This window comes from Cavia porcellus, unplaced genomic scaffold (genome assembly GCF_034190915.1).
Source record: "Cavia porcellus strain 051 isolate PalLab524CR breed Dunkin Hartley unplaced genomic scaffold, mCavPor4.1 scaffold_14, whole genome shotgun sequence".
Classification (NCBI taxonomy): Eukaryota; Metazoa; Chordata; class Mammalia; order Rodentia; family Caviidae; genus Cavia; species Cavia porcellus.
This window is the reverse complement of record NW_026947497.1, coordinates 60,969,010-60,992,413: the sequence shown is the minus strand read 5'-3', so window position 1 is coordinate 60,992,413 and position 23,404 is coordinate 60,969,010. Positions and strand designations below refer to the sequence as shown.

Below are 23,404 nucleotides of genomic sequence, written 5' to 3'. Positions count from 1 at the left end.
TCGAATATCACATTCATAATAATTTGGGAGATGGGAGCAACAAGTCTGTTCACAATGTTTGCTTTCTTACTGTACAAATAAGGACCTGGTGGCTGAGTTCCACGTTAAATTTTGAAATCGAAAGCATAGTAAGTCTGCATCTATAAGGGCATACATTTTTACACCATATTTTGAAGACTTTTTGGAACTCTATTACCTGAAACTACAGTGACCATGAAATGCTGCAGGATGTTTATCAATTGTCATGTACTCAGATGGTGAGTAAATTACTTGACAGTTACCCATAAATCCCTCAAGCCATGAACAAACAGCAGCCAGATCATCAGTTCTTTTTTTTTTTTTTTTTTGGTGGATGGTGTTGACATCAAACCTCAGGCAATTTGGGAGAAAATGAAACCTCAGTGTTGTTGTCATTCTGTAAATCTCAAGACCACACCATTGCTTCTCCATATGTCTTGTACATTTCCATGCTTGTCACGAGAAAGACCCAAGTACAGTATAAATCCAAGTACAGCATTCAATCCACCTAGTGAGGTGTGTAACATTTTTTAGTATGGTTATTGGCACATACAGAACGTTTTTAACTTGTATTTTAGCATTTTGTGTATTTCACAACATCTTATAGCATTTTGTCTTTTACAGGCAATTTCCAAAATTGAATGGCAATGTTGGCATTCTATCCAATAGGTCTCTCCCTTGCCAAGATTCTCACTGTATTTTCTGACCTAGCTCTAACATTGCATCATTTCATTTGGCTGCGTGGCTGCCACTTTGTGCCATTTTATACATATATGTACTCAAATGGCTGTTTCCTTTGTCATCTGAGCCAAGGAGGTCTACATTCTCCATGTCTGTGTTGATGGATTCTTGTTCCATTTCACTGTCACAGGAACTTTGGCTCACATGGCCAATGTCAAAGTCATTATCATCTTCATGAATGAATGTTTGGTGATTCACTTTCAGCCTTCTCCAAAACTTGAAAATCTGTTTTTTCTTTAGTGAATTGAGCTATATTTACCAGAAAAATCAAAAGAAAACTTGAAGTCCTAAATGCACAGAAGTTTAGCTCCGAGTGTTTCATGGGCTATGCTCTCCTGTTGCTGTTGTGAATCTCCTGCATATGCCTTGCTGTTCATCTCCCAAGTGGGTGAATGCAGAGATGGGATTTTGCTTTCCCCAGGTGCAGCTACTGTGAGTCACACCCACATTCCATTTGTGATAAAGTGTGTGTTTTACCTCCTGTGATGCTCAGGGAAACATGCAAAACCTGTTGTGGGTAAAAATCCCAGTCTGACACTTTTGCATGCATGCACACACCTTGCTGCATGTTATACCAAGTGGGTAAATATGAAGATTGCTTCCTGTGTCTCCCAGGAACAGCTACTGAGAGGCATGGCTGGCAACTATCACACTAAAATATTCATGTACAGTAGAAAAGTGTGGGATGGGTTGTTGTGGCCCAGTGGTATTATTGTTACTATTATTGTGAGTGTATTGGGAATCAAACTCAGCACCTCGTGTTTCCAAAAGCTGCATCACTTAGCTGACTCCCCAGACTTAATCCAGTGTTAGTTACGTCCTGTGGTTAAAGACAGTGATTATAGTCCAGGACCCAGTTACACAGCTCCACTCGCAGCTTGCAGCCTCAGACCTTCCACGGTGCCTCTCCCTGGGTCCCTGCTTACACCGCTTGGTGTCTGGACTCCTGTGGGCCTGTGCATGGATCTCTCCTCCCTCTAACCATAGGGACTCGGGGTCTTTGGTGTACCACCTCCTCGTTATCTATAGGCTGATCAACCACACGGACACGAGCCTTCCTAAGACCTAATGGATCCCTGTGCTTTCAAGCATAGGGAACAAACCCGCGGAAAATTGCCGGGTCTTGGATGCCTGACGTGCTGGATCTGGGGGTTCCCAAAGCTGAAGTAAGGCATTTAACCCACCCCTTGAAGATATGCAGGTTTGCTGACTTGTGTCACGGAAGAAGAATTTTCAGGATTGCTCAGGAAGACAGATGAGAAGGAGACACGTGAGAGCCGAGTGTGGGCGCTGGAAGGAATGAGGTGCCATGCCCTTGGGGCAGGCATGCACTGGAGGGCTGTCCTCCGTGGGGATGATCTCAGTGTCACAGGGTAGAGTGCAGCCACCTGCAGGGCTCTGGAGCCAGCGCTGGGCCTGTGGCCACTGCTTTCTGGCTGGAGGAAGCCAAAGGTGGAAGGGGACAGTGGACCCTGGTGCAGTTGAAAGGGAGCTGCCCAACTGCCCAGGTTTGTTTTTGGGGAAAAAGAAAAAGTAAATTGGGTTTGTGTTATGAAGTTATAGTTTTTCTTTGAAAGGAGTTTTAAATTCTTGATTTCCTGGTCTCCATTCTACTTGGTTTTATTTCTTCTGCCTCCGTTCCCAAATGAAAAGGTTGGCAGGGCTGTTTGTGCCTGGTTTACACACAGAAGAGGGCCAAAACTGCTCCCTGCATCCAGCAGAGGGGAGCTGGCTGTCTCCTGCATTAATACACAGTGGCAGGCAGGCAAGCACATGCTGAGGTGCCACAAAGCAGCCAGCCCAGCACTCCAGTGTGGCCCAGTGTGGGAACAACTCCAGTGACTCCCTTTGAATCCAGAACAATTACTGACTGATTATTTGGAGACTCATTTCCTTATACTGATATGTAAAGAGCTGGCTAGGGTATTTCCTTTTCTCTCCAATTGGCTCTGAGCATTGCAAATAAGGCTAGCTGAGGTGCTAATATGCAATCTCTATAGCCAACAGACAGTCCTGTTTCCTTGGATAGTGTTCTCTGGATAGTGTTCTCTGTGTACAGGATTGAGATGTTAGAGCCAAGAGCTCTGGGAATGTCAGCTGGGTACAAGCCTCAAGATAAGAGGTTATGACTCCCCAGGGCACAAAAGTTTGCATTTCAGAAACTAAAGGATAGCCCCGCAGAACAATTCCACTGCTACCTTAATTGGATTATGTAAATTGATCCTTCTGCATATCTTTATCTCTGCAATTTACAGAGATGCCAATCTTGCACCTGCCAGGCAGCTCAAGTTACTCACATAATTCCCACCATCCTCACTGTTACTCATTCCTGAGCTACCCCACTTCTTCACAAGATAATAAATTCTGGAAGAGGCCTAGGATCAAGGCCTTTGTCTGCCTGTCCTCATCAGGAGAGGATTGGTTTTAGGACCCCTTGGCTGCCCTTAATTTGGAATATGTCTTGATGTTTTTATTCTCGCTGTGGGTTGGATTGGTGGTGGTAGATTGGAATTAACTTGCTAGGATTCCAATAACATCTCAATGGGATTATAAATACAACTTCTTGGATTGTGAGGAAAACTAGAAAGAGGATCACAATTCTTGGATGACTGAACTCGATATTTGGGTTTACAGTAGACCAGCCCACCACACGGGCTGCCTGGGGGCTTGAGGCCCTTGTGATGCTTCCCATCCTGTGCCTTCCTGGCCCCCAGTGTCTCTCCTTACCAGACCCTTGGCATGTGTAGGAAGCAAGGGTGTCGTCTTTGTGGCACCTCAGCATGTGCTCGCCTGCCTGCCACTGGGTGGGTATATCACCTTGGGATACATGTGCCCCTGTAGACCTCGAGGGTTCCTGACCGGTTCCAGTTCTGGTCACCAGAGTGATCCTACAAATGAGAGAGCAGCCCAGCTCACCTCATTGGTTGGTCTGGGGGTAACAGGGACCAGTACGGAGTTGGCAGGCCCGGCCATGGCACTCACCTACTTCAGCCTCCTCTCTCTCCATCTTGTCAAAAGTTTGTGGCAGATGACAGACCCAGCCTCACCCCAAAACCAGCCACCCTGGCTCTCTGAAAGCAGGGGGGACTAGGCCTCTTCACCCTGGACAGGGCAGCCCATGTCTGTGCGTTCTCGAAACAAGTGCTGCTTTTGTGCCACCAGTCTGAACTAGTGAGAGCTATGGCATAGAATCTAACTGAGCACACCTCCCAAATCTGCCAAAACTGATTCTTAATTAATAGCCCATATCTAAAAATGGCCCTCCTGGCTGCTCTTTGTTGGGCTTTTGGTGATCATTTGGGCTTTGCTTGTTAATCTGCTTTGCTTTGTTTCCTTCTGTTTCCAGAGTATCCATTTCCAGATAGCACTGCTAAATAAAGGCAACCACTGGACCCCTTCCAGGAACCTCTGCACTCACTGCCCACCAAAACAAGAGCAAGGAGTTTAACTCCTGCTCCAGCACCCCCTCCCAGCGGGAAGTAGCTAAAATAAATCCCGTGCCCAGTGTCCTAAGAAATCAGAAGCTGCTCCTCCTTGGGGGTGGGGTGGGTGGGGACTGTAGGTGGGAAGTCAGACCTGGGTGGTAGTGGTTGACTGGTACCAGCTCTTCTCTCTCTCATGGGTGCTCAAGGGTGGCGGGACCTGGTTTGCCCTTTTTCTGATAGTAGGAAGGGGTCAAGGTATAAAAGGGCCTCAATCAATTACAAGGGGACCCTAAGCAGAAGGGTGACCATAAACTGACCATTCACATACACAAACTGGGACCTTCCAGCCAGCGGGGCGTCGTGCTGGCTGCCAGGGTGTCCTCGTTACATGCTTATAGCCTCACACACAAATGCTCCATCACACACATGAATGCACAGCTCAAAGTTAAAATGGGGTGATTGTTAGAGATAAGTCATAAATATGCACAAAATAGGGCAAAAGTCCAAAAAAAAAAAAAAATCCAAAGCAAAAACCCCAGAGTCGCTCATGGTGGTGGCATCCTAGCTTGTCTGAAAGCCACAGCCCACGGGCCAGTGAGTGCTTTCGCTCTCGCCATTCATGGTCAGGCCAAGTTCTCCTCGGGTCACCAAGATCAAAGAGGACAGCTGGCATTTTCATGAAATTAAGAAAGATGTACGGTAAGCCATGAGCAGTGACTTTTAAGAATTGTTTTAGAATCAGGTGCGTGGGTGTGGAATGTGTTCACTTGCTCCCCTTTCTGCCTCTCAGGATACTCGGGCTGGGTGGGATTTCCTTGTGGGAGTTCTGTGGTTCTGTCATAGTCACTGTAGCATTTGCTTCTGGGCAGGGAATAAGGTTTAGCATCCATTTACTTTGAAACATCTCATTTTTATGGAGATTTGGTTTCATACCAGGCAGCACTTCTTTTTTAAACTTTTTTTGGTACCAGGGTTCAAACTTGCGACCTCAAGCTTGCCAGGCAGGTGCTCATGCCACTGAGCTGAATCCCCAGCCCAGTCAGCACTTATTTTATCAGCAGTAATTTTGAAAGGAACTTCATTCTCTGAGATAGAAAAAAATTTAAGAACATGAAAGTCCTTTTCAAAGTTTTAAGAATTTTACCTCCACTCTTTCCTCTTGACATCTTTCTAGTGGCTTTTGTATGTGATCTTTTCATTATTAATCAAGGTTATAGACCCGTTTAAAATATGAATCAGGGAGAAGGAACTTAAGTGGCATTAGCTATGAGCCAAAACTTTGAGCAGTTTGGAGCAGCTCTGGGCATGGACTCGCCCTGTGCGCGGCCCAGCTGTGCCCGGGCTCTGTTCCTTGGGATAGCTGCTCACACAGTTGGCTTTGTCTTACCATGTTAGTGAGAGAGTTAAATGAGGTAACTTTCAGATACTGAGAGTGTTCCTCACATAGCAATGGTCAGTGTTAATTTTATGAATATGTTTTCTGCACTTAGTGTCGGCACAGAGGTGTTTAGTAATGTTTTTAGTACTTAAAGGAGGGTTTTTTAAAAAATGCAGACTTGTGAATTAGGTATCAGTTTAATGTTTATTATCTCAAAGTTTTAAGACAGTGTTCATTTTTATTGTGGCAGGATTGTTGTTGAACTTTTCAGTTTGCTGGGGATTTCCACATTCTGGTTCCAGAGTAAGATCTGAAGGGTTGGTGCCCACAGCAGGCACAGTCTCTGAGGACAGCTATTCCATGCCTGGCTGTCTGACCATCTGCTCCTGTCCCTGTCCCCACAGGCCCTGTGTCGAGTCTCCCGCCAGTGGCCTGCTGCCTTCCAGAGTGTGATTGAGAAGGTGGGACTTCCCTCTGCGACCCAAGCCCTGGCCGCCGCCATCTGCAGGGTCCAGCAGTACCTCCTGACCCTGTTCGCCACGCTGCTGTCCTGCGGGATTCACCTTCAGAGGCTGTCCCAGGAGAAGGTGGGGCTCCCGTGCACTCTCCCCATCCCGTGTTCTTTCCCATCCCAAGGGGCCTTGATGAATGTTTACCGGAAGATCATGTTGATCTATGTGGTGAAAATAGAAGCCCAATCCAATGGCTCCTGCCTGCTCCTCCCGTTTTACTAATGGAGGTGAGCAGAGTGGGGAGTCCTTCCTGTGTACCCTGTGCCTTACCTGCCTTTCACTTTTTCCAGGCCACTTAGCTGCCTTGGCTTCCTTTGCCCTGTTTCATTACTTTCCTTTTTCATTCTCTGCCAAGCCAGATCACTTTCTGGTACTATCTGACACACAGCCTGGCTTATCTGAGGGTGGCTCCCGGAAAGTGCCACCCTAGGCCCATCTCAGGCTGCTGCCCCTGTGAGATCTTCGGGTGATGCATTTGGATTTTACCTGTCTTACTTTTCAGTGAGATGTCAGCAGGTGAAACACATGAACCATGTTTTCACCTACATGTGGAAAGCAGTTTTTCAGATCAGTTTTCAGTTGTGCAGCTCTTCCCAGTCTTTGATAAAATATCAAAGTAAAAAATGAAGTGCACAGCGTTTATGAAGTCAACCCTTGTGGGACACCTTTAAATCCCTTAGTATAGTTCTGTTATCTTGGGTGGTGATGGGCACCGAACCCAGGACCTCACAGATCCTGGGCATGTACTCAACCACTGAGCTGTGTTCCCTCCCTCGAGCCAGAGATCTGCAGAATATAGCAAGAAGTGAGAACTCTCTGCTCAAAAGTACAGAGTGAGGCAGTTTAAATACAGCACTTTTGATGATTCTTCTGCATTAAGTTGAATTTTGCTTTCTTATAAGAGTGAAAATTTCATAATTTGCTAGTAGCTCACATTTACATAGCCAGCTTAATCTGCAGCTCCTGATAGGGAACAGACCACTTCCTGCCTACACTGATTTAGATTCTGCTAAGGAGCTTGTGCCTGAGAGAAAGTGTTTTTTCAGCGATCTGTGTGTCTAGCTTTTGTTATTAAATTTTTCAATGTATTCGTGTATTAGAAAAATAACATGAGTAGTTTTACTGCATAAATTGTGGTAAGAATTTCAGCAGAGTTGATTTTTAAACTCTCAGCTTAGGTGTAGATTAAACATCAAATATTTCACAAAATCATAAAGATGCATTCCTATGATTTTAATTGTTCTATATTGTGTAAATACTGTTTTGTGTATCTTGAAATGAAGTGAAGTGTATGGGATGCTAGATAACCTATTGCTTTTGACCGATACTGGTATTTTAACAAGTTTTTTTTTTTAATTGTGGTAGAAAAAAAATTGGCTGCTTTCCTCCTGAATACACAATTCAGGGGTGCTAAGCACACTCACCTGGGTAGACATCCCATATGTCTTCATCCTGCAGGCCTGAAGCCTGGACCATGTGGGTGGACTTAGGCAGCTCCAGATTTTGTTCCTGCCTTCTGTTTCCGCAGCTGCCCGGTGCTGGACCAGCAGCGACAGGTTCATGTGTGCTGTGTCTACACGCTCACACTGCCCTTCCCTGCTGCCGTGCATGTGGTCAGTCATCTTTGTGCAGAGCCTAGACCCGTACTTCTCTCTCGGTGATGTGTTGAGGATGCGTGTCCAAGTCAGCTGCTGTTGCCATTCAGTGTCATTTTAGAGGTTTGGACGTTCCATCAGAGGGCAGCGCACGGCCTATGCCAGCACTTCCCTACTGCAACTTAACAATTCCCATTGCTTTGCTGGGGAATCATTCTTATGGCTAAATCCTTTGTTGTGGACTTTCTTAGTTATGTTTTCAGGTGAACTTTTAGGTAAAATTGCTGGGTTAGTTTTTCAAAAAAGTTCTTTGTTTCTGTGTAGTTTATATTTCACACTGTGGTTTTATATATGTTGACAAATAGCTACAGGGTCAGTCAATAGTATTTTGACATTGTACACTAAATATCTTTTACATATCAAAAATATTTTAATTTAGAGCTTTATTAAATCTATGATTAATCCATTAAATTTACTTTTCTATCTTTAAAATTTTCCATCAAGATACCGAGAGGGCTCATGGTAAATTGTGGTTTTCTTCCCCTCCTCCCCCAGTTTCCTCTTATACATTTGGTGAACTACTGTAAATTATTTTTGGGTTGTTTAAAGTTGGGGTTCTGCTCTTTATTTTGGTCCAGACATGCCAGTTGGAAAATCCACGTTTTCTTGACGTCAGCTTATCAGCAGAAGGTGACTGTTGATAGGGCTTAGAAAATCTAAGGAGGGCAAGAGCAGAATCTAAAATAGATTTCTGTTTCTGACAGTAGAGTTGAGTGCACAGCTTGCAAACCTCACTTTTGAACCTTAGATGTGCTAAAAAAATCTTTGCAAAGACTTACAGTACTTAACTTGCAAAAATAAAAGGACAGAAAAAGCAAGAAGCTGACAACAGAGATGAGGTGGGCATTAGAAGGGCAACCAGGAGACCAGCTGCTCCCTCTTACTGTGGGATGTGTGTACTGAAGCGTGTCAGGCCAAAGGAAACTGAGCAAATAATACAGTTACCCACATCCGCCCATTATCAATGGTGTAAATAGGTAGCAGTTTTATTCCATTTACACTCTTCATTTATCTTTCCCATACACACACTCCTTCTCCCTCTGTGTTAGCAAATGAAGCAAATCCTGACACACTGTGTACATGCTTCACGTGTATCTGTGGTAGATGAGGACGCTTCTGAAATAAATATCTTCACCGTGCCATTAAACACTGAGAAGCTAATAAATTCTTAATACGTTTTCTGACATAGCCTGTCTGAATTCACTTGCTTATCTCGTGAATTATTTTTATAGATTATTTGTTTGACTCAGGATCAAACCAGTTTTTGACTTCAGGCTGTCTGGTCTCTTCTGTGGGTTCTCTCACATTCCTGGCCCCGCCCCTGGGATCAGCTGCTGAGGAAAGAGTCCGTTCTCTGGACTTTTCCACTCCTGCTTTTTGCTGATTGAATCTGGTGAGCAACATAGAAAATGTGATGTCCTTTAACAAACCATGTAACCCCTGTATTTTTTGCAAGTTCGTGTGTTTTCAGGATTGGTGAGATTCAGATTTGGATTTCGGGGGCAGGATAAGGGTGCTCGGTGGCAGCCCGTGTTGAACGGCTCTTCCTCTCAGAAGTCGCGTAAGGGTCATTTCTCTTTTTTTCTACCAATGGATGGTGAGAGCAAGCAGCGGCTTCCGGCAGCTCTGATCAGTCCACCGATTATGCATCTCCCCTCTAACTTCTTGTGCAATAGTTTTAGTAGCCATCAGTGATAAGTGCTTAGATACGTTGTTTCAGGGTGGTTTTTTAAATATATATATATAAAAGTATATATATAATGTATATATATATTGTATATATATATTGTATATATATATATATATATATTGTTTCAGGATGGATATATATATATATATATATATAACCATCTCCATATCAAATCCTATCATTCTGTCTCTGCTCATTAGGATTCCATTCTAGGAAAAGTCTCATCAGCTGTTTGGCCTCCCTGACATACAGTGGATGCAGGTGAACACAGAATAAATACTTTGTTTACTCACTAACTAGTTTCCAGCATACCGAGTTGGTTCCTAGCCAGTCTTCCAAAGACTGATTCTTTTAGTGTCTGATTTTTAAGATCGTGGTTTGTGTCCTTCCATCCAGGCTGATTCTATTCTTTTCATGGAGTGCACACAGATTTCCTCTTGGATCTTCTTGTCTTCTCATCAGTGCCTCTTGCTATCGTCTCCCGAGGTGATCTCAGACCTACCTTGTCCCTGGGTCTCTCTCCTCCTCCACTGGGGCAGCCTGGCTCTGCTCTGGGTAGCCTTGGGCAGGGCTGTGCTATGGTGGGGATGCTGTTGCCACTGGGCTGGGGACAGAGCTGGGCAATACCTGCAGTATTTATGGTTTAAAAATACCTCTTCTGATCATGGTGGTGTTTCTGATGCCAGTGTTTTATGTTAGCGTAAACTTTTCTGTGAAAGTCTTGGTTCTTGATGACAGCAGTACAATTTTACTTGATTTATAATATTTATGTTACTGTGTAATAGATTCTGAATAGTAATACCAGTATGATTAATATTATGATTTTTGAACACAGTTTATTAACTTTTTGCAATTCTTTTTGCACTCAAGGCGTTTGCAAGTAGAGCTGTACAGTCAAGTTACATGTTGCAATTCTCTTAGATAATTCTTCTTTGTCTTGTTCAGTAACCAATTTGACAAATTTAGGTATCACTTTCCTTTTGATTATGAAGTATTTAATATTTTTGGTGTTCATTTTGTAATCATTTGAAACTTTGTTCCAATGTTAAGAAAAAACCAATTCAGACAATTATGGATTCTGTTTCTGTACTTTCTATTTTTTCCTCATTGTCTTCATCTAATGTAAGCATTTTTGTTGGGTGACCTGTTTTAATTTTCATTTAAAACAGGAAGCAAATGTTCATTGTTCTCCTGCCCCCGCCCCACAAGTGCCTGCCCCTCCAGGAGCACCCTGCTCAGCTGCAAGGCGACCTCAACACTCACAGTGGGTGGCGGAGACAAGAAGAGTGGAGGAGCCAGAGCAGCTGTGTGCCCCAAGACCCCGGAAGTCCCAGCAGGCTCCCTCCCCGAAGGACAGCATTCCACCTGGGAAAGCCAGAACACCAACAGACCTGAAGCTGACCATGGGGAGCTGTGAGAGTGGGGCTCCGAGGGGAGCAGCTGTACAGGGCCTGTCTGTGAGTGTGTCGTGTTGGCGGAGGAAGGAGCCCTGGAGCTGTAAAACCTCGAAAGTTACCCAGGCTTCTTTCTACTGTTGTATCAGAAGCTTCTTCACAGAAGTACAGGAAAATCCATTTCATTTAAACATCAAAACATAAAAGGGCTGTGGTTAGACCCATCCATGGTATAAAAGAGCATGTGAATAAAAGACATTGGATATCATCCTAATGGACAGTGAAGGCTCATTAGAAAAACTACTACCCCAACACATATGAAAGCAATCATCTAGTATGTTAAAAAGAGCTGAAACAAATTAATAGAAGTTACAAAAGAATCTCACATCAGAAAAGGGCTCAAAAATAGATGAGGCCCGTCAGAAGATACGAAACAGGTGGTGTAGCTCTGGGACTGGCGACAGAAAGGAAACAAAGGAAGGTAGTTTTGTAAAGGCTCACAGGAAAATGCACAGCGCAGTACCTTGGTATTATGGGTTTCTAAATCCTATTGTGGGTTTCTATGTGTATCTAAAGTGTTTGAGACCAAAGTGGATTCGGTTTGTTTTGAACTTTGGAGTATTTGCATTATGTGATTGATACCCTGGCGGTGGGACCCGGTCTGAACACAAGACTCATTTATATTTCACATATACCACACACCCACAGTAAGACTTCATACAGTGGTTCACCTGCAGCCTATCAAGTGGGCAGCACCATGCGGACACTCAGAGCTGCTGACGTGGAAGCATTTCAGAGTTCACCCTTAGAGGAGGAATGTTCAACCTATATAAGGCAATAGTGTTGGAGATGAGAAACATTTTAAAAGATCAAACAAAAAAGAGACTTGGGACAAAGATAACCCAGCACATAAAGAGAACTGTATAACACCACATAAAGCCATGAAGCATAGACCATGAAGGGTTGCTCTTGGATGTCCTAATCGATACTAGATTTTAGCTAAAAGGCCGAGAAGTGATAAATGCAGCATTTGAAAAGGCACAAGTGATCCAGAAACAGTCACCTTGCTGAAGCAGTGTGGCGGTGGTGGTGGTAGGAGATCACAGTCCAAAGAAGGCGCGTCCAGGCCGCATCCCGTGGGGTGGCACCCTGGCTTCTGATGAAAGGTAGTGGAGGAAGTTTTGCTACTTGTGCATCTGGCATGTCTTACATGTGACCCAAGACAGATCCTTTTCACTTACTGTGGCCCTAAGGCTGTAAGTTGGACATACTTATAACCTAAAGAACAGACCCTTGAGCATCTAAGCAAGGAGACCAAGTCATTTGCAAGGAAAATAAAAACATTACACTGGCACTGGACATTTCTGCAGCGATCTTTGGTGGCAGAATTCCATGGAGGAAGGTACTTAAAGGCTTTAGGAGAAAAAAGATGTGCACCAGAGCTGCCCGAGTGTTCCGATACAGAGACTACGGACAAATGTCTAGATGTGGAAGAGATTGGCCCCGAGAACTTCCTGAGACTCCTCCACACTATGAGCTGTAGAGCGCTGAGAAACGCTTGTCTATGCCGAGGCCAAACAACGAGCATAGGGTGTCATTTTAAACCTGTAGCGAGCAGCGACTAGTGCACAGAAGGACAGAGGGCGAAGTGCATTACACTTGGGATAAACTGGTAGACTGCTCTGTAAGCAGACCTTTGATACAGGTTTTTAAAAGAAGATCTCACCTGAGATCTCAGTCTCAAGTTCTTCATGCTAGAATATCAAGCTGTGTGGAACTGGAGCTATGTTCTGTAGTGTTTCATCTGCTTGGGCCTGGAGCACTCACACTAACCTGTGTAACATCCACATATGGATCTAACAAAGTTTTTTTTTTTTTTTTTTTTTTTTTTTGGTCTTTTTCATTTTTATTGGTACCGGGGATCGAACTCACGACTGCCTGCTTGCAAGGCAGGCCCTTATGCCGCTGAGCTAAACCCCCAGCCCCCACATATGGATCTGAACATCTGCCTCTCCATTTTCCTGAGGTACAGGGCCTTGAAAGTACCCGGTTCCTGAAGAGTCAGTAATGCATGCTTGGGATTTCATATGCTTTGAAGGTCACTAAAGATTTACGTGTTAATTTTTAAAACTGTATCATGTTTCACAGGTGGGTTTGTTTGTCGCTGTGGTAAGTTCGCATGCTTTTGAATGTTATTGACATTGACTGCGATCTGTCCAGTGCCTTTTGCAGTTTTTGATTTCCTTATTAATTTTGACACTTGTTGTGGTCCCTTTTATTTTAGCAGCCTAGTTTGAGTGTAGCTGGTGCCTCATGTACTGTCCTGGTGGAGTAGCATAGTGGTGACTAATAATGAGCCTGAAGTCGCGGGTCTCTGTATTACTTGTAAGTGCCATGGGAGATCATTATGAAGGTCCATGTGTGTGAAATTCTTTTGTGAAAAATTTCGATGTTGATTTCACTCAGATATTTTTCTTATTAAGTCACTAGACATAGAGATTTAATGGCTGCTGACCACGCATTTATAATGTGAAAATTGATTTATACGTAGTAATCAGATTATGTGTGCATATTGTGTTATGATTTTTAATCTGCATTAGTAAATGTGTTCTCTAAAGGACACTCTACTTAGGTGTGCGCTACTTGGTGGAATTTCTTCAAGGAAAGTGATGCAAAAATGTGTTAGATTTAATCAGCACATTTTTCATTTCTGTTGGTGTTAAACAGGAAAATAGGATAGTTATCTGCACAGCTCCTGTGTCTTTTTTTTTCTTGGTGCTATTATCAGTTGATGGCCAGCTGTGCTCATTGATTTTTAACTGTAACAATGGCTGAAGCAGATTAGTTTTACCTCTTGAGATTTGCAGGAGATAATCTTGAAGTTACCTGCCTCATTGTTTGTCATTCAGCTAGTAATTGTGTCTTTATAGGGCACATTAGAGGGATATTTTGCCATCTTCCATAATTTGGGTAAAGGCAGCTTTTTTGCAGGATTCGGATGAATTCTTCCGTGGGAATATCTCATCGCATCGTCAGGTCAGGCGCAGAGGCCAAGCGGAGGTCCCCGCTGCGCCCTGCTTTCTCGAGGTGGTGAACGTGAGCTGGGATTTGGGCTGTAAAACGAATCAGCGTCTGTCCTCTCTTCTCCACCTGTGGTGCAGAGATATATTGAGCCGTGTGACAAGATGAATTTAAATCAAAGCTGATGCATACAGTGGCTTGCAAGCTGACGTGACCTGAAGTCGTTTTTGGTTCTTGAAAGGAAGTTTTGATTATTCATCCTTGGCACCGAGTCATCGCCTGCAGACTGTAATCTTCCGCCTTCTGCTGCTGCAAGATGAAGACTGTTCTAGAAGGAAGCTGCCTATTGTTTAAGATTAAATATGGAGCCCTGGGCGATTAGTTGTGGGGAGTCAGTCATCACGCTTCTTTCAGGTTTTGGGAAGTGACTCTGTGAGAATTTATTTAGGCTACAAGATGTTTTTGGCTTAGATCCAGAATTGTACTGCATCTTCTTAAGGGACTCACAGTTGCATTATGAATAAATTTCGTGTGTTACTTCTTTTATTTTTGATATTTGCTGTAGTTTTTGTAGTTCATCTTCCTTAAAATCATGTGTATATTATTTGAAGAGATTGTTAATATGGCTGAATCACACTACACAAGAAAGAAATAGACCTCATCATCATTTACGACTGACATTTCTGTGTTTTAAAATTGTGTCTGAAAAAAATAAAATGAAACTGTGTCAGGCCAGGTGTGGTGGCACACGCCTGTGACCCAGCACTTGGGAGGCTGAGGCAGCAGAATCCCTGTGAGTCTGGACCAGCAGGGCTGCAGTGAACCTGATCAGGGCTGTCTGGACTACACAGCCAGACCCTGTCTCAAAAGAAAATCATGTCTGTTGCTGTGTGAAAGTTTTCTGCACCTGGAATCCTTTTCTTTTTCTTTTTAAATCCTTAGGTTCTGCTTCATTAATCTTCCAGGAAGCAGAGTAGCCGGGACACGCTGTGTGCGCTGCTTCCACCCTGGTGCCTACCCATGGCTGGCAGCTTGGTACCCATGGCTGGCAGCTTGGTGCCCATGTGTCCAGAGCCAGGCTGTGGTCATGGCTGGGAGCCGGGCGTGTGTGCTTCAGTGTGGCCGCCTCGAAACCAGGTGGTCAATCCCTACAGTGGAGCCCACCATCTGCCTCCCTCCCATAACTCCCACTGCTTCTTCCTGGGCTGGACGGTGTCTGTCCTGAGCTGCCCAGGCTGGGCACTGGGTAGACGGGGCGTTTGCCACAGTTACCTGTTTCTGTTTTATGAAGAACACTACAGTGAGCATTCTTGTGCTTTTGTTCAGCGTTTTGTGGGGTAAAGTGCTTCACGTACAACAGCTGTAACAGAAGAAGGTAACATTTTTAAGGCTTTCGAGAGATGGCGGATTGCCTTGCTGGCAGCTGTGGGAGGCTGCAGCCGGCTTCTCTCTGGCTGTCCTTGGATTTCCCCATGTCCCTCTGTGCGCCTCGCCTGGGCTCCCATCCACGTTCCCATCCATCTCTGCTGCTCGACCCTGCTCCTCCTGAGTCTGCATGTCTTTGTCTCTGAGGCAACTCTATTTCAGTTTTCTTGCTGGAGATTGGGGTGCTTTCATAAATTGCTTGCTTTTTCAGCTCATTTTGTCGTTTCGTTGGTGTGGTCATGTATTTTTTTCTGATAAAAGTTATTTGAATGCGAAGAAACCAATTCGTCCCCTACAGGTTTGAAGTATTTTGGGTAACTTTTCCAACATTACAGATTTGTTTTGACAGATATGCAGTACCATAAGGTTGCTTCCCTCCTCCCTTTTGAAGTTTAGTCACAAACCATAGTTCATTCTCTCGGAGCACAGTTGTGTGAAGATGAACACCCGCAGTCTGGTGTCAGCTCTGCCACCAGAGGGAGGAGAGTGGCACCCATGTCCCCGAGGATGGCGCACATTGCCATCTGTTGAGGCCAGGCTGGCCCCACACCACTGCCGTGTCACAGCTGCCTGGCCACTCTTCCAGGGCATCACCATGGTAGGATCACACTGTCTGTGCCCCTGTGGATGTGGGTTTTTAGTGAGCACAGTGCACTTGTGGTTGCTGGATGGAGTTCCATCCCGTCGAGGGAAGCGGTGTCCATGTGGCCACCGAAGGACATAAGGGTCACTTCCCATTTTTGACTGTTGTGAGTTCCATTGCTTTCAAAGTTTGTATACAAGGGTTTTTGTGAATCTTCATTTTCCCGTCATTAGCATAAATGCTAAGAAGTGCAAAAGAGGAGGCTTTTGTGGTAGGAATCTGCTTAGCTTATTTTCGAAAGCATCATACTGATTTCTGAGTATCTGCATGTGGGCTGTGAGTGGGACATCCCAGGCGCTCCGCAGACTCAGGAATTCCACTCTCATCACCCTACGCCTGCATGGTGTCTCATCGTGATCCCAATTGTGTTACGGAAATGATTTCGCCCCTGAGCACCCTTCGTCTTTGCACCTTTAGAGAAATGCCACGTTGGACATGCTGTACCCTGAGATGTTTTCCTAGTGTCACATTTTGTGAGTGCTCCCTGGACTGTGGACAGCAGTGTTTTCTCCTGGGGCGTGACTCGTCTCTTCACGACCTCCACAGGGGCCAAGTTTTCCTGAGGATTAAGCATACTTTCCTGGTCGTTTTCTTTTATGGGTTATGATTTGGGTGTCAGTATCTAAGAGCTCTCCTGCACCCAAGGACATGAACACTTTTGACTTTTTCTTAAAGGTTTTGTAGCACATGTTTTGTTTGATTGTGTGGCCTGTTTTGGGTTAGTTTTTTTATGATGGTACAGTGTGTTGGTCAAGTTTTTTATTTTGGTTTTTGCATGTGGATATCAAGTTGTTTCAACTTCGTTTGTTGAAAAGACTTCCTTTTTCTGAAATTGCCTTTGCATCTTTGGCATACATTACCTGACTACGTTTCTAAGCTCTTTATTGTTTTTCCCCTTTAGTCTACATGTTTATCTTTTGTTACATTGCTTTGATTGCTACAGTTTGCTTCCATGACAGAAAATCACTGTGCTATCTATTGTGGTTCCCTGCCCTTTTATGTTAAAATTATCCTGTGTGCATCTAGGGAAACCCTATTGGGATTTTGATGAAATTCCATTAGGTTTCTAGGCCAGTTTGGGAAGAACTGACATCTTAACCAACTTGAGTCTTGCTACAGGAAAAGTGTCTTCTATTTATAATTCTAAAACTTTTTTCCATCACTTTTATATTCATCTTTGTAAAGATTATGTATAGATTTGTTACATTTAAATCAACATTTCTTTACTGTTATTATAGATATCAAAACATAGTACTTTGAAATGTTGTTTTCCAGTTACACATAGAAAATAGAAATGTACTATATCTTGCTAAACTTTCTTATTAATTTAAGAACATTTTTGTACATTCTTTGGGATTTTCTATATAGTCAGTCATGTCATTTACAAGTATGACTTCCATTTCAAAAAAAATTTTTTTTTTTAGTCTTTTGAGACAGGGTTTTGTTATACAGTTCAGGTTGGCCTTGAACTCACTGTGTAGCCCAGGCTGGCCTGAAATTTGCAGTGATCCTCCTGCCTCAGTCTCCTGAGTGCTGGGATTACAGGTGTGCACCCCCATGCCTGGTCTTTTTCTGTTCTGATTCTGCTGTCTTTTATTATTCATTTTTTCCTCATTTACTGGCTACAGCTTTGAGTAAGATGTTGGCTTGTGGGTGAGGAGAGTGAAAAGTAACCAGAAAGTGTGACATTCACTTCTGCCTTCTAGGTGCTCATTTTCAGGTTGAGGGAATTCTCCTCTATCCCTACTTTGCTGGGAGTTTTTATCGTGTATAGATGTTGCATTTTGCCAAATGCTTTTCATAATGTTATAATTGATGTGTCATGGGAATCTTCTTGTTGGATCAGCATAGTCTGTGAGTTACATTGATTGATTTTCAAGTTTGAACCATCCTTGGCCTTCTGGGACTGACCCACTAGGTGATAATGTATTATTCTTTTAACTTACTGCTGGATTCAACTTATTTTTCATTGCGAAGTTTTGCATCCAGTTTCCTAAGTAACATTGCCTGTAGCCTTCTTTCCTTGTGGAGCTGAGAGATTCAGTCCTTTCTCATGTCTGTATATGCTTAGCTGTCACTGTTTCCTTCTGCTCGAGCCGTGGTATTACAGTTTACCTCTACTTCATGGTTCTTGTGTGTTTCTGGTTTTGAATGGGTGGTGTGTTAGTCTGTTTGGCTGCTAGAACAAAACACCGTAGACTGGAAACAAGTGCGATGCGTTGTTCTGGAGGTGGAGAAGTGCAGTGTGAAGGCGCTGGCAGCACCGGTGCCCCCGTGCGTCTGCAGGCTGAAGATGCAGCCAGTTCACTGGGGCCCCTCGGGAGGGTAGGGCGGAACCTCAAGACCTGTCCAACTCCTCACAACATCACAGTGGGCTTTGCTGTGGCGTAGGGACTTGGGGGACACACATTTGGAGCACAGCAGAGGACCCAGCTGGAACGTTTCAATTGTCCTTTTCTGTTGTCTCCATAGCTGTCTTTATGGACAATACCACAGTAGCCTCTTGTAGCACAGGTGGGCGGAAGAAGCCTGGGGCAGCAGCTCAGGGGAGATGTAGGGTGCGTGGAGGGGCCACAGAGGCTGGGTGCAGGGGCTCAGAGCCCATGCTGTGTACCCAGGAGGGAGGAAGAGTCAGGCCCTGTCACAGAGGATCCTCGAGCAGGAATGTCGCATGGGGCAGGCAGAGGATGGCAGAGAGCCCCCGACCACACTCACCGAACGCTCACATTTCCATATTTTCATTGTCATTTGCCCTCCTTTTCTTGTAGTGTAGGTGTTTTCTGACCCATTAGAGAAGTTGCAGATGGGAAACCCTTTTACATCTGATTACTTCCCTGAATATTCCTTAGGACCAGGAAGCTGCCCTGACCTGGCGTTACAGTGAATGTGCAGTCATCATGCAGGTTCTCTTACTGCTCTCGAAGTTCCGGGTGGGAGCTGTGGTCATGCTGGCACCACTTCCGTCCTTGTACTCCGGACAGCTTCTCGGTCCAGCAGGGTGGAAAGCTGACTGCAGAAGAAGTGACAGGTGGACAGGGGACATGGACGTCCCACTGCTGTGACGCTGAAAACGCAGACATCCTCTCCAGGCATCTTGGTGTGATTCTGTTTCTCACCCTGCAGTGCGGTTTGGTTTTGATAGTTTGTTTCAGGGGCTCAGGGACCACACTTCTACCCATGGCTGTGCAAGATCTTTCTCTCTGGACGCACAAAACAGCATTAAAGAACCATGGTTTGCCCAGTAAAACATATATGAATAAATACAAGGTGAACAGCAGGCTTCGGGAGTCTGTCCTAGAAGTTGGCTGGAGGACCTTGAGGGAGGCATATCCCACATCTCACACTGGTAGCATCCCCGTTCCCCATTGCTTAGGTTAATAAATGTGTGCACATGTGTCTTCCCTGTCATTATGCTAACAGAGCACCAGAAATGACTCAGTCTGTCAAAAGGAAAATAGCTACTTTTATAGGTAGCTAGGTTAGATAGACATTAATACACAGTCAGAGAGGGCTTGGGCCCTCAAGGAAGTCAGCACAGAAATAAAGACGGGGTGGTGACTGGCGGTGAATCCCAGGAGAGCCAGGCCTCAGGGTGGAGCAGCAGGAGCCAGCCGGGCAGCCTCTCCAGCAGCCCGAGTAATTAGCATCTCCTGGCCCAGTGGGCCCAGGTAGGTGTTGGGCACACAGGTAGTGACCGGGACACCTGGCCCCAAACTCCCCTTCCTTCCTAAAATGCCTTTGTTCTTTCTACGTGCCCTTGCTACAAACTCATTTCCCTACTGGATCAGGTTAGCTGAGTGGCACTCTTGTAATCTTACAGGTGGATGAATGGGAGTCTGACCTACTCTTTCTGCCTTGTAACCTCTGACAAAGGGCCTCCATGGCCTCCTACTGGGGACCCCTGCTGGAAATCCAGGAGCTGTTCTTCCTCTCCTTATGCTAGTAAAACTCTCCTAACTGCCTCCTTTGGTTCACGACCTCATTCCTAGATGTTATGGGACCTCATACTCAGCGCATTGGACTTCCAGCAGGTCAGGAATTGAATTTCTTCTGTGTCAGTGTGACTTGTTAGGAGCTCCTGTTTCATGCCATGTTAACCCTCTACCTGAAGCTGTGCTGAGAGTGTAGCATTTTCTTTGTGGTCCTGGACGAGGCATTGCTGTCTCGTGTTTGCCCAAACCTCAGATACGTGCCCCAGGGTCCCAGGTGGGCAGCCCACTCCAAGCTCAGTTCTGCGTGCAGCTTCCGGTCCTGTGGTTGAATGGCCAAGGGGCAGGCTTTGTGTTTCGGGCCTGGATTTGAACCCAACCCTGAGTTTGGGTGTGTTGCTTACCTTTTTAAGATTTATCTTCCTCTTTAAAGTAGGAATACAATTGGCAACTTTCTGTGGCTGATTTTCAGGTTTCAGTGAGATAATGCATATGAAAAACTTAGTATGGAGTCTGGAATATGCTGAAAATCCAAGAACAGTAGTTATTTTATTTCCTGCCATTGTTTATCATAATCTGTAGTCTGAGAACTGAGATTTCCCTCAGTTTTTTTTTGTTGTATTTTTTTCTGATTTCTCAAAAACCGTTTCAACTGCCACCCGCAGGATTTCGTCTCCACGGTTCTCCGTTTACTCGACAGTCCCTCGACTTCCATCCGAGCGAAGGCCTTCCTGGTGCTGTGCTATGTCCTGCTTCACAACCGTGAGATGCTGCTGCTGGGCTGCCAGGCACGGTAGGCTCCACCCCACGCTGCTGTGCAGGCCGCTCCATGTCAGGTCACGGGGCGGTGCCTGCACTTTACATGCCTGTGATTCACATGTTTTTCCTCAGTCGTTTCAAGGGTTTGATGTTTCTCGCGTCATCGCAGCCTGGAAGCACAGAGAACCGTGGGGGACTTTGGCAAGAAGCAGTGGCAGGGCCTGAGGTGCTCCGGATCTGAGCCCTGGGTGGGGCTCCTGAGGCGCCGGGCCAGGGCTTCTGGTGGGGCACTGTGTGCCACTGCTGCAGGATTCTGGGATTGTTGCCAAAGGCCCTATGGAGCAGCCTGTGAAGCCAGAGGAGGCGCAAGGCAGGACAGAGCGTGTGGCCAGGCCTGGGCGGGGTTGGATCTTTCCTCCCTCTCTTGTGCCCCTTCCTTCGGAGGAGCAGCAGTCCCTCATGTGCTGCAGGGTCCTTTCTGAGCTGCTTGGCTGGCTCTGTTGAAGTCCAGGAGATTCCTGATAGTCCACTTTGGTGTCTGTCTCTCCTGGGTCAGGTCTCCGAGTACGGCGAGAGTGTCATACCGGGAGTCATCTCGTGTCCCCGGGAGTGCTGGCCGTGCTGTAGTGAGCCTGTGCTCTTCTGCGCTTCTCTTGCCCTGGCTCTTGCAGTCTTTTTCTTGCCGCTTTTTCAGCAGCAAAGCTGTGGCACGTGGGCTTCTCACAGTCAGCCTGCTTTGCAGGCCTCTGAGCTCCTTCCCCAGCATTTGTGAGGCTGGCTGCCTCTGCTGTGGAGAGCCATCTGACCACTCCATCAAACACCCTCCCTGCAACTGCGCCCTGGATCCTCCTTAACTGGAAGGCGTGCAGACACCGAGAGCACCAGAAACTGGCACCAGAGCCTGGCATTACTGCTTCCAAGGCTCTGATGAGTGTATAAATCCTTGCAGCTGAGGGGTGGGTGCAGTCTGAGGTGCTCATCCTCCACAGAGGTGGAGGAAGCCAGGGAGAGAGAGGGCAGCTCTGTTACCTGCGCTGTATGGGCAGAGGTGACAGGTCTGTCCTGGGGTGGCTGAGGGCCCCATCCCACTGTCGCCCCCCCCCCCCCGTCCTGCTGAGGTGTGAGTGGGTGAAGGAACCAGTGGGCCTAGTTGGTCCTAGTCCCTTGAGAATGACACTGTCCTTCAAGGAGAAGGAGGGGCGGCCCTTTGGAGGCAGAACTAGTGGATGCTATAGGAAAGAATTTTAACAATGAAAGAAACTATGGAGAGGTGGCTTTTGGGGAAGTCAGCAGAACTGGAGGAGAGTGCCTGGCAGGCAGACACAGAGGATACAAGAGGGAACAAATGGGAGGGAGGAGGTCCTCAGGACCCCACACCGTGCCAGACGGGAAAAGCTCAGATGGCGCGGGGTTTCTGATCCAGGGAGCGGTGGCTGTCAATGTCTGCTGTCCCTGTGTGGGGTGAGCCTGAGGGAGTCCATACAGAGGGCAGTCACGCTGTGCCTGGGTGGTGGAAAGTGCTTGTTCTAGGGCATCCTCTCCAGCTGCAAGAGAGGGCATTGTGAGCTGTGGTTCTGCCTGGAGGATTTCAGGGACCGGGGGCCCAGGTGGGAAATTTCCAGGAAGACTTGGTTCCTGGCACCTTGCAGTCCCTCTCCCACCGCAGCCTGAAAGGAAGTCTGAGAGCTGCTCTGTAGGTTGAGCTGGAAAGGCTGCCCATGGTGCTGGACACAGCCGGTGGAGAGCAAGAGCTTGCAGAAATGAGGGGCTTACTCTGCAACCAGGCCTCGCCCCTTGGCTGGCAGGGTTGGCAGGAGCCTCACCCACACTGTCAGCGCCTGAAGCGCTTTCTCAGCGGCTGACATGTCCCCTCTGCAGGACAGGGCCTCTCTCCTAACCCCATGTTGCAGGCCTTCTGGCTGCACTTCAGTGCAGCGCATGATGTGGAAGGAAATAGCCAAGGATCACCAGGTTCGCACCTCCTATAACCTGGGGCACAGAAATCAAAGCTCAGCTTGGGAGGTGGCAGGGACTTGGACCATTCTAAGTACAGCCCACCAGTGACCTGCTCCTCATTCTTACCCACCCGCCTCAACTGCTATTTTTGCAATTTTTTTCCTCCATTCTTCCTTCTTGATTAGTAAGTGCAGAGGTCACCGGTTTCCACCCATTCCTAGGGGATATGTGGAGGCTGGGGTGATAGTTGATTGATGTGCTAACTTGGGTAGTTTGATGGATTATGTTGAATGCAGTGTGAGTCCAGTTCTAGACGGGCTGGGCTGGTTTGTGGTTTGGGAACGCCTGCCTCCATGGAGCCTCTGTGTGCATCACTGGGAGCCTGTGGCTTTGTTGCACTGTTGAGCTCTTCTGTGTTGTGCTTGCTGATTTTCTGTCCAGTATTTCTGGCTATTTCTGAAAGAGCAGTTGCGGAGATTGGTTAGGCTGTGGCAGCTACCCTTAGTGTCCGTCCTGAAGCTCTTTTCGCTTTGCTGTGCTCTCAGGCTGCTATTCTCACTCCTTTATGTTTAGAGAACTTTCCTTCCCATAGTGATAGGTTTGCTATTTAAAAATTATTGTGCTTTGAGAAATCTTTCTGCCCCTTTTTTACTGAACCGTATTTTATTACACTCATAACTTGTGGTTGACAGTTTTCTTTTGCTTCTTGTTTTTTCAGTCTTTAAAAATGTTCATATATCCTCTGGCTTTCATGATTTCATGTTGTGATTTATTTTTTTTTAAATTTTATTTAAGGAGAAAAAGAAAAAAAAGCAGAAAAAGGGTACAAGTTATACAGAATTTCAGAAAAAAAAATTA

At 45.8% G+C, this 23,404-nt stretch overlaps 1 protein-coding gene across 8 annotated transcripts in view; it reads left to right on the top strand.

The window, feature by feature from the left end:
• Positions 1 to 23,404, top strand: part of Ulk4 (unc-51 like kinase 4) — a 330,250-nt gene that overhangs the window by 81,228 nt on the left and 225,618 nt on the right. For all 8 annotated transcript variants that reach the window (XM_063260957.1, XM_013160183.3, XM_063260958.1 and 5 more), the window contains exons 21-22: positions 5,967 to 6,149; positions 20,497 to 20,624. In XM_063260957.1, coding sequence (XP_063117027.1) covers positions 5,967 to 6,149; positions 20,497 to 20,624 — 311 coding nt within the window. The remainder of the gene's footprint in view (positions 1 to 5,966; positions 6,150 to 20,496; positions 20,625 to 23,404) is intronic.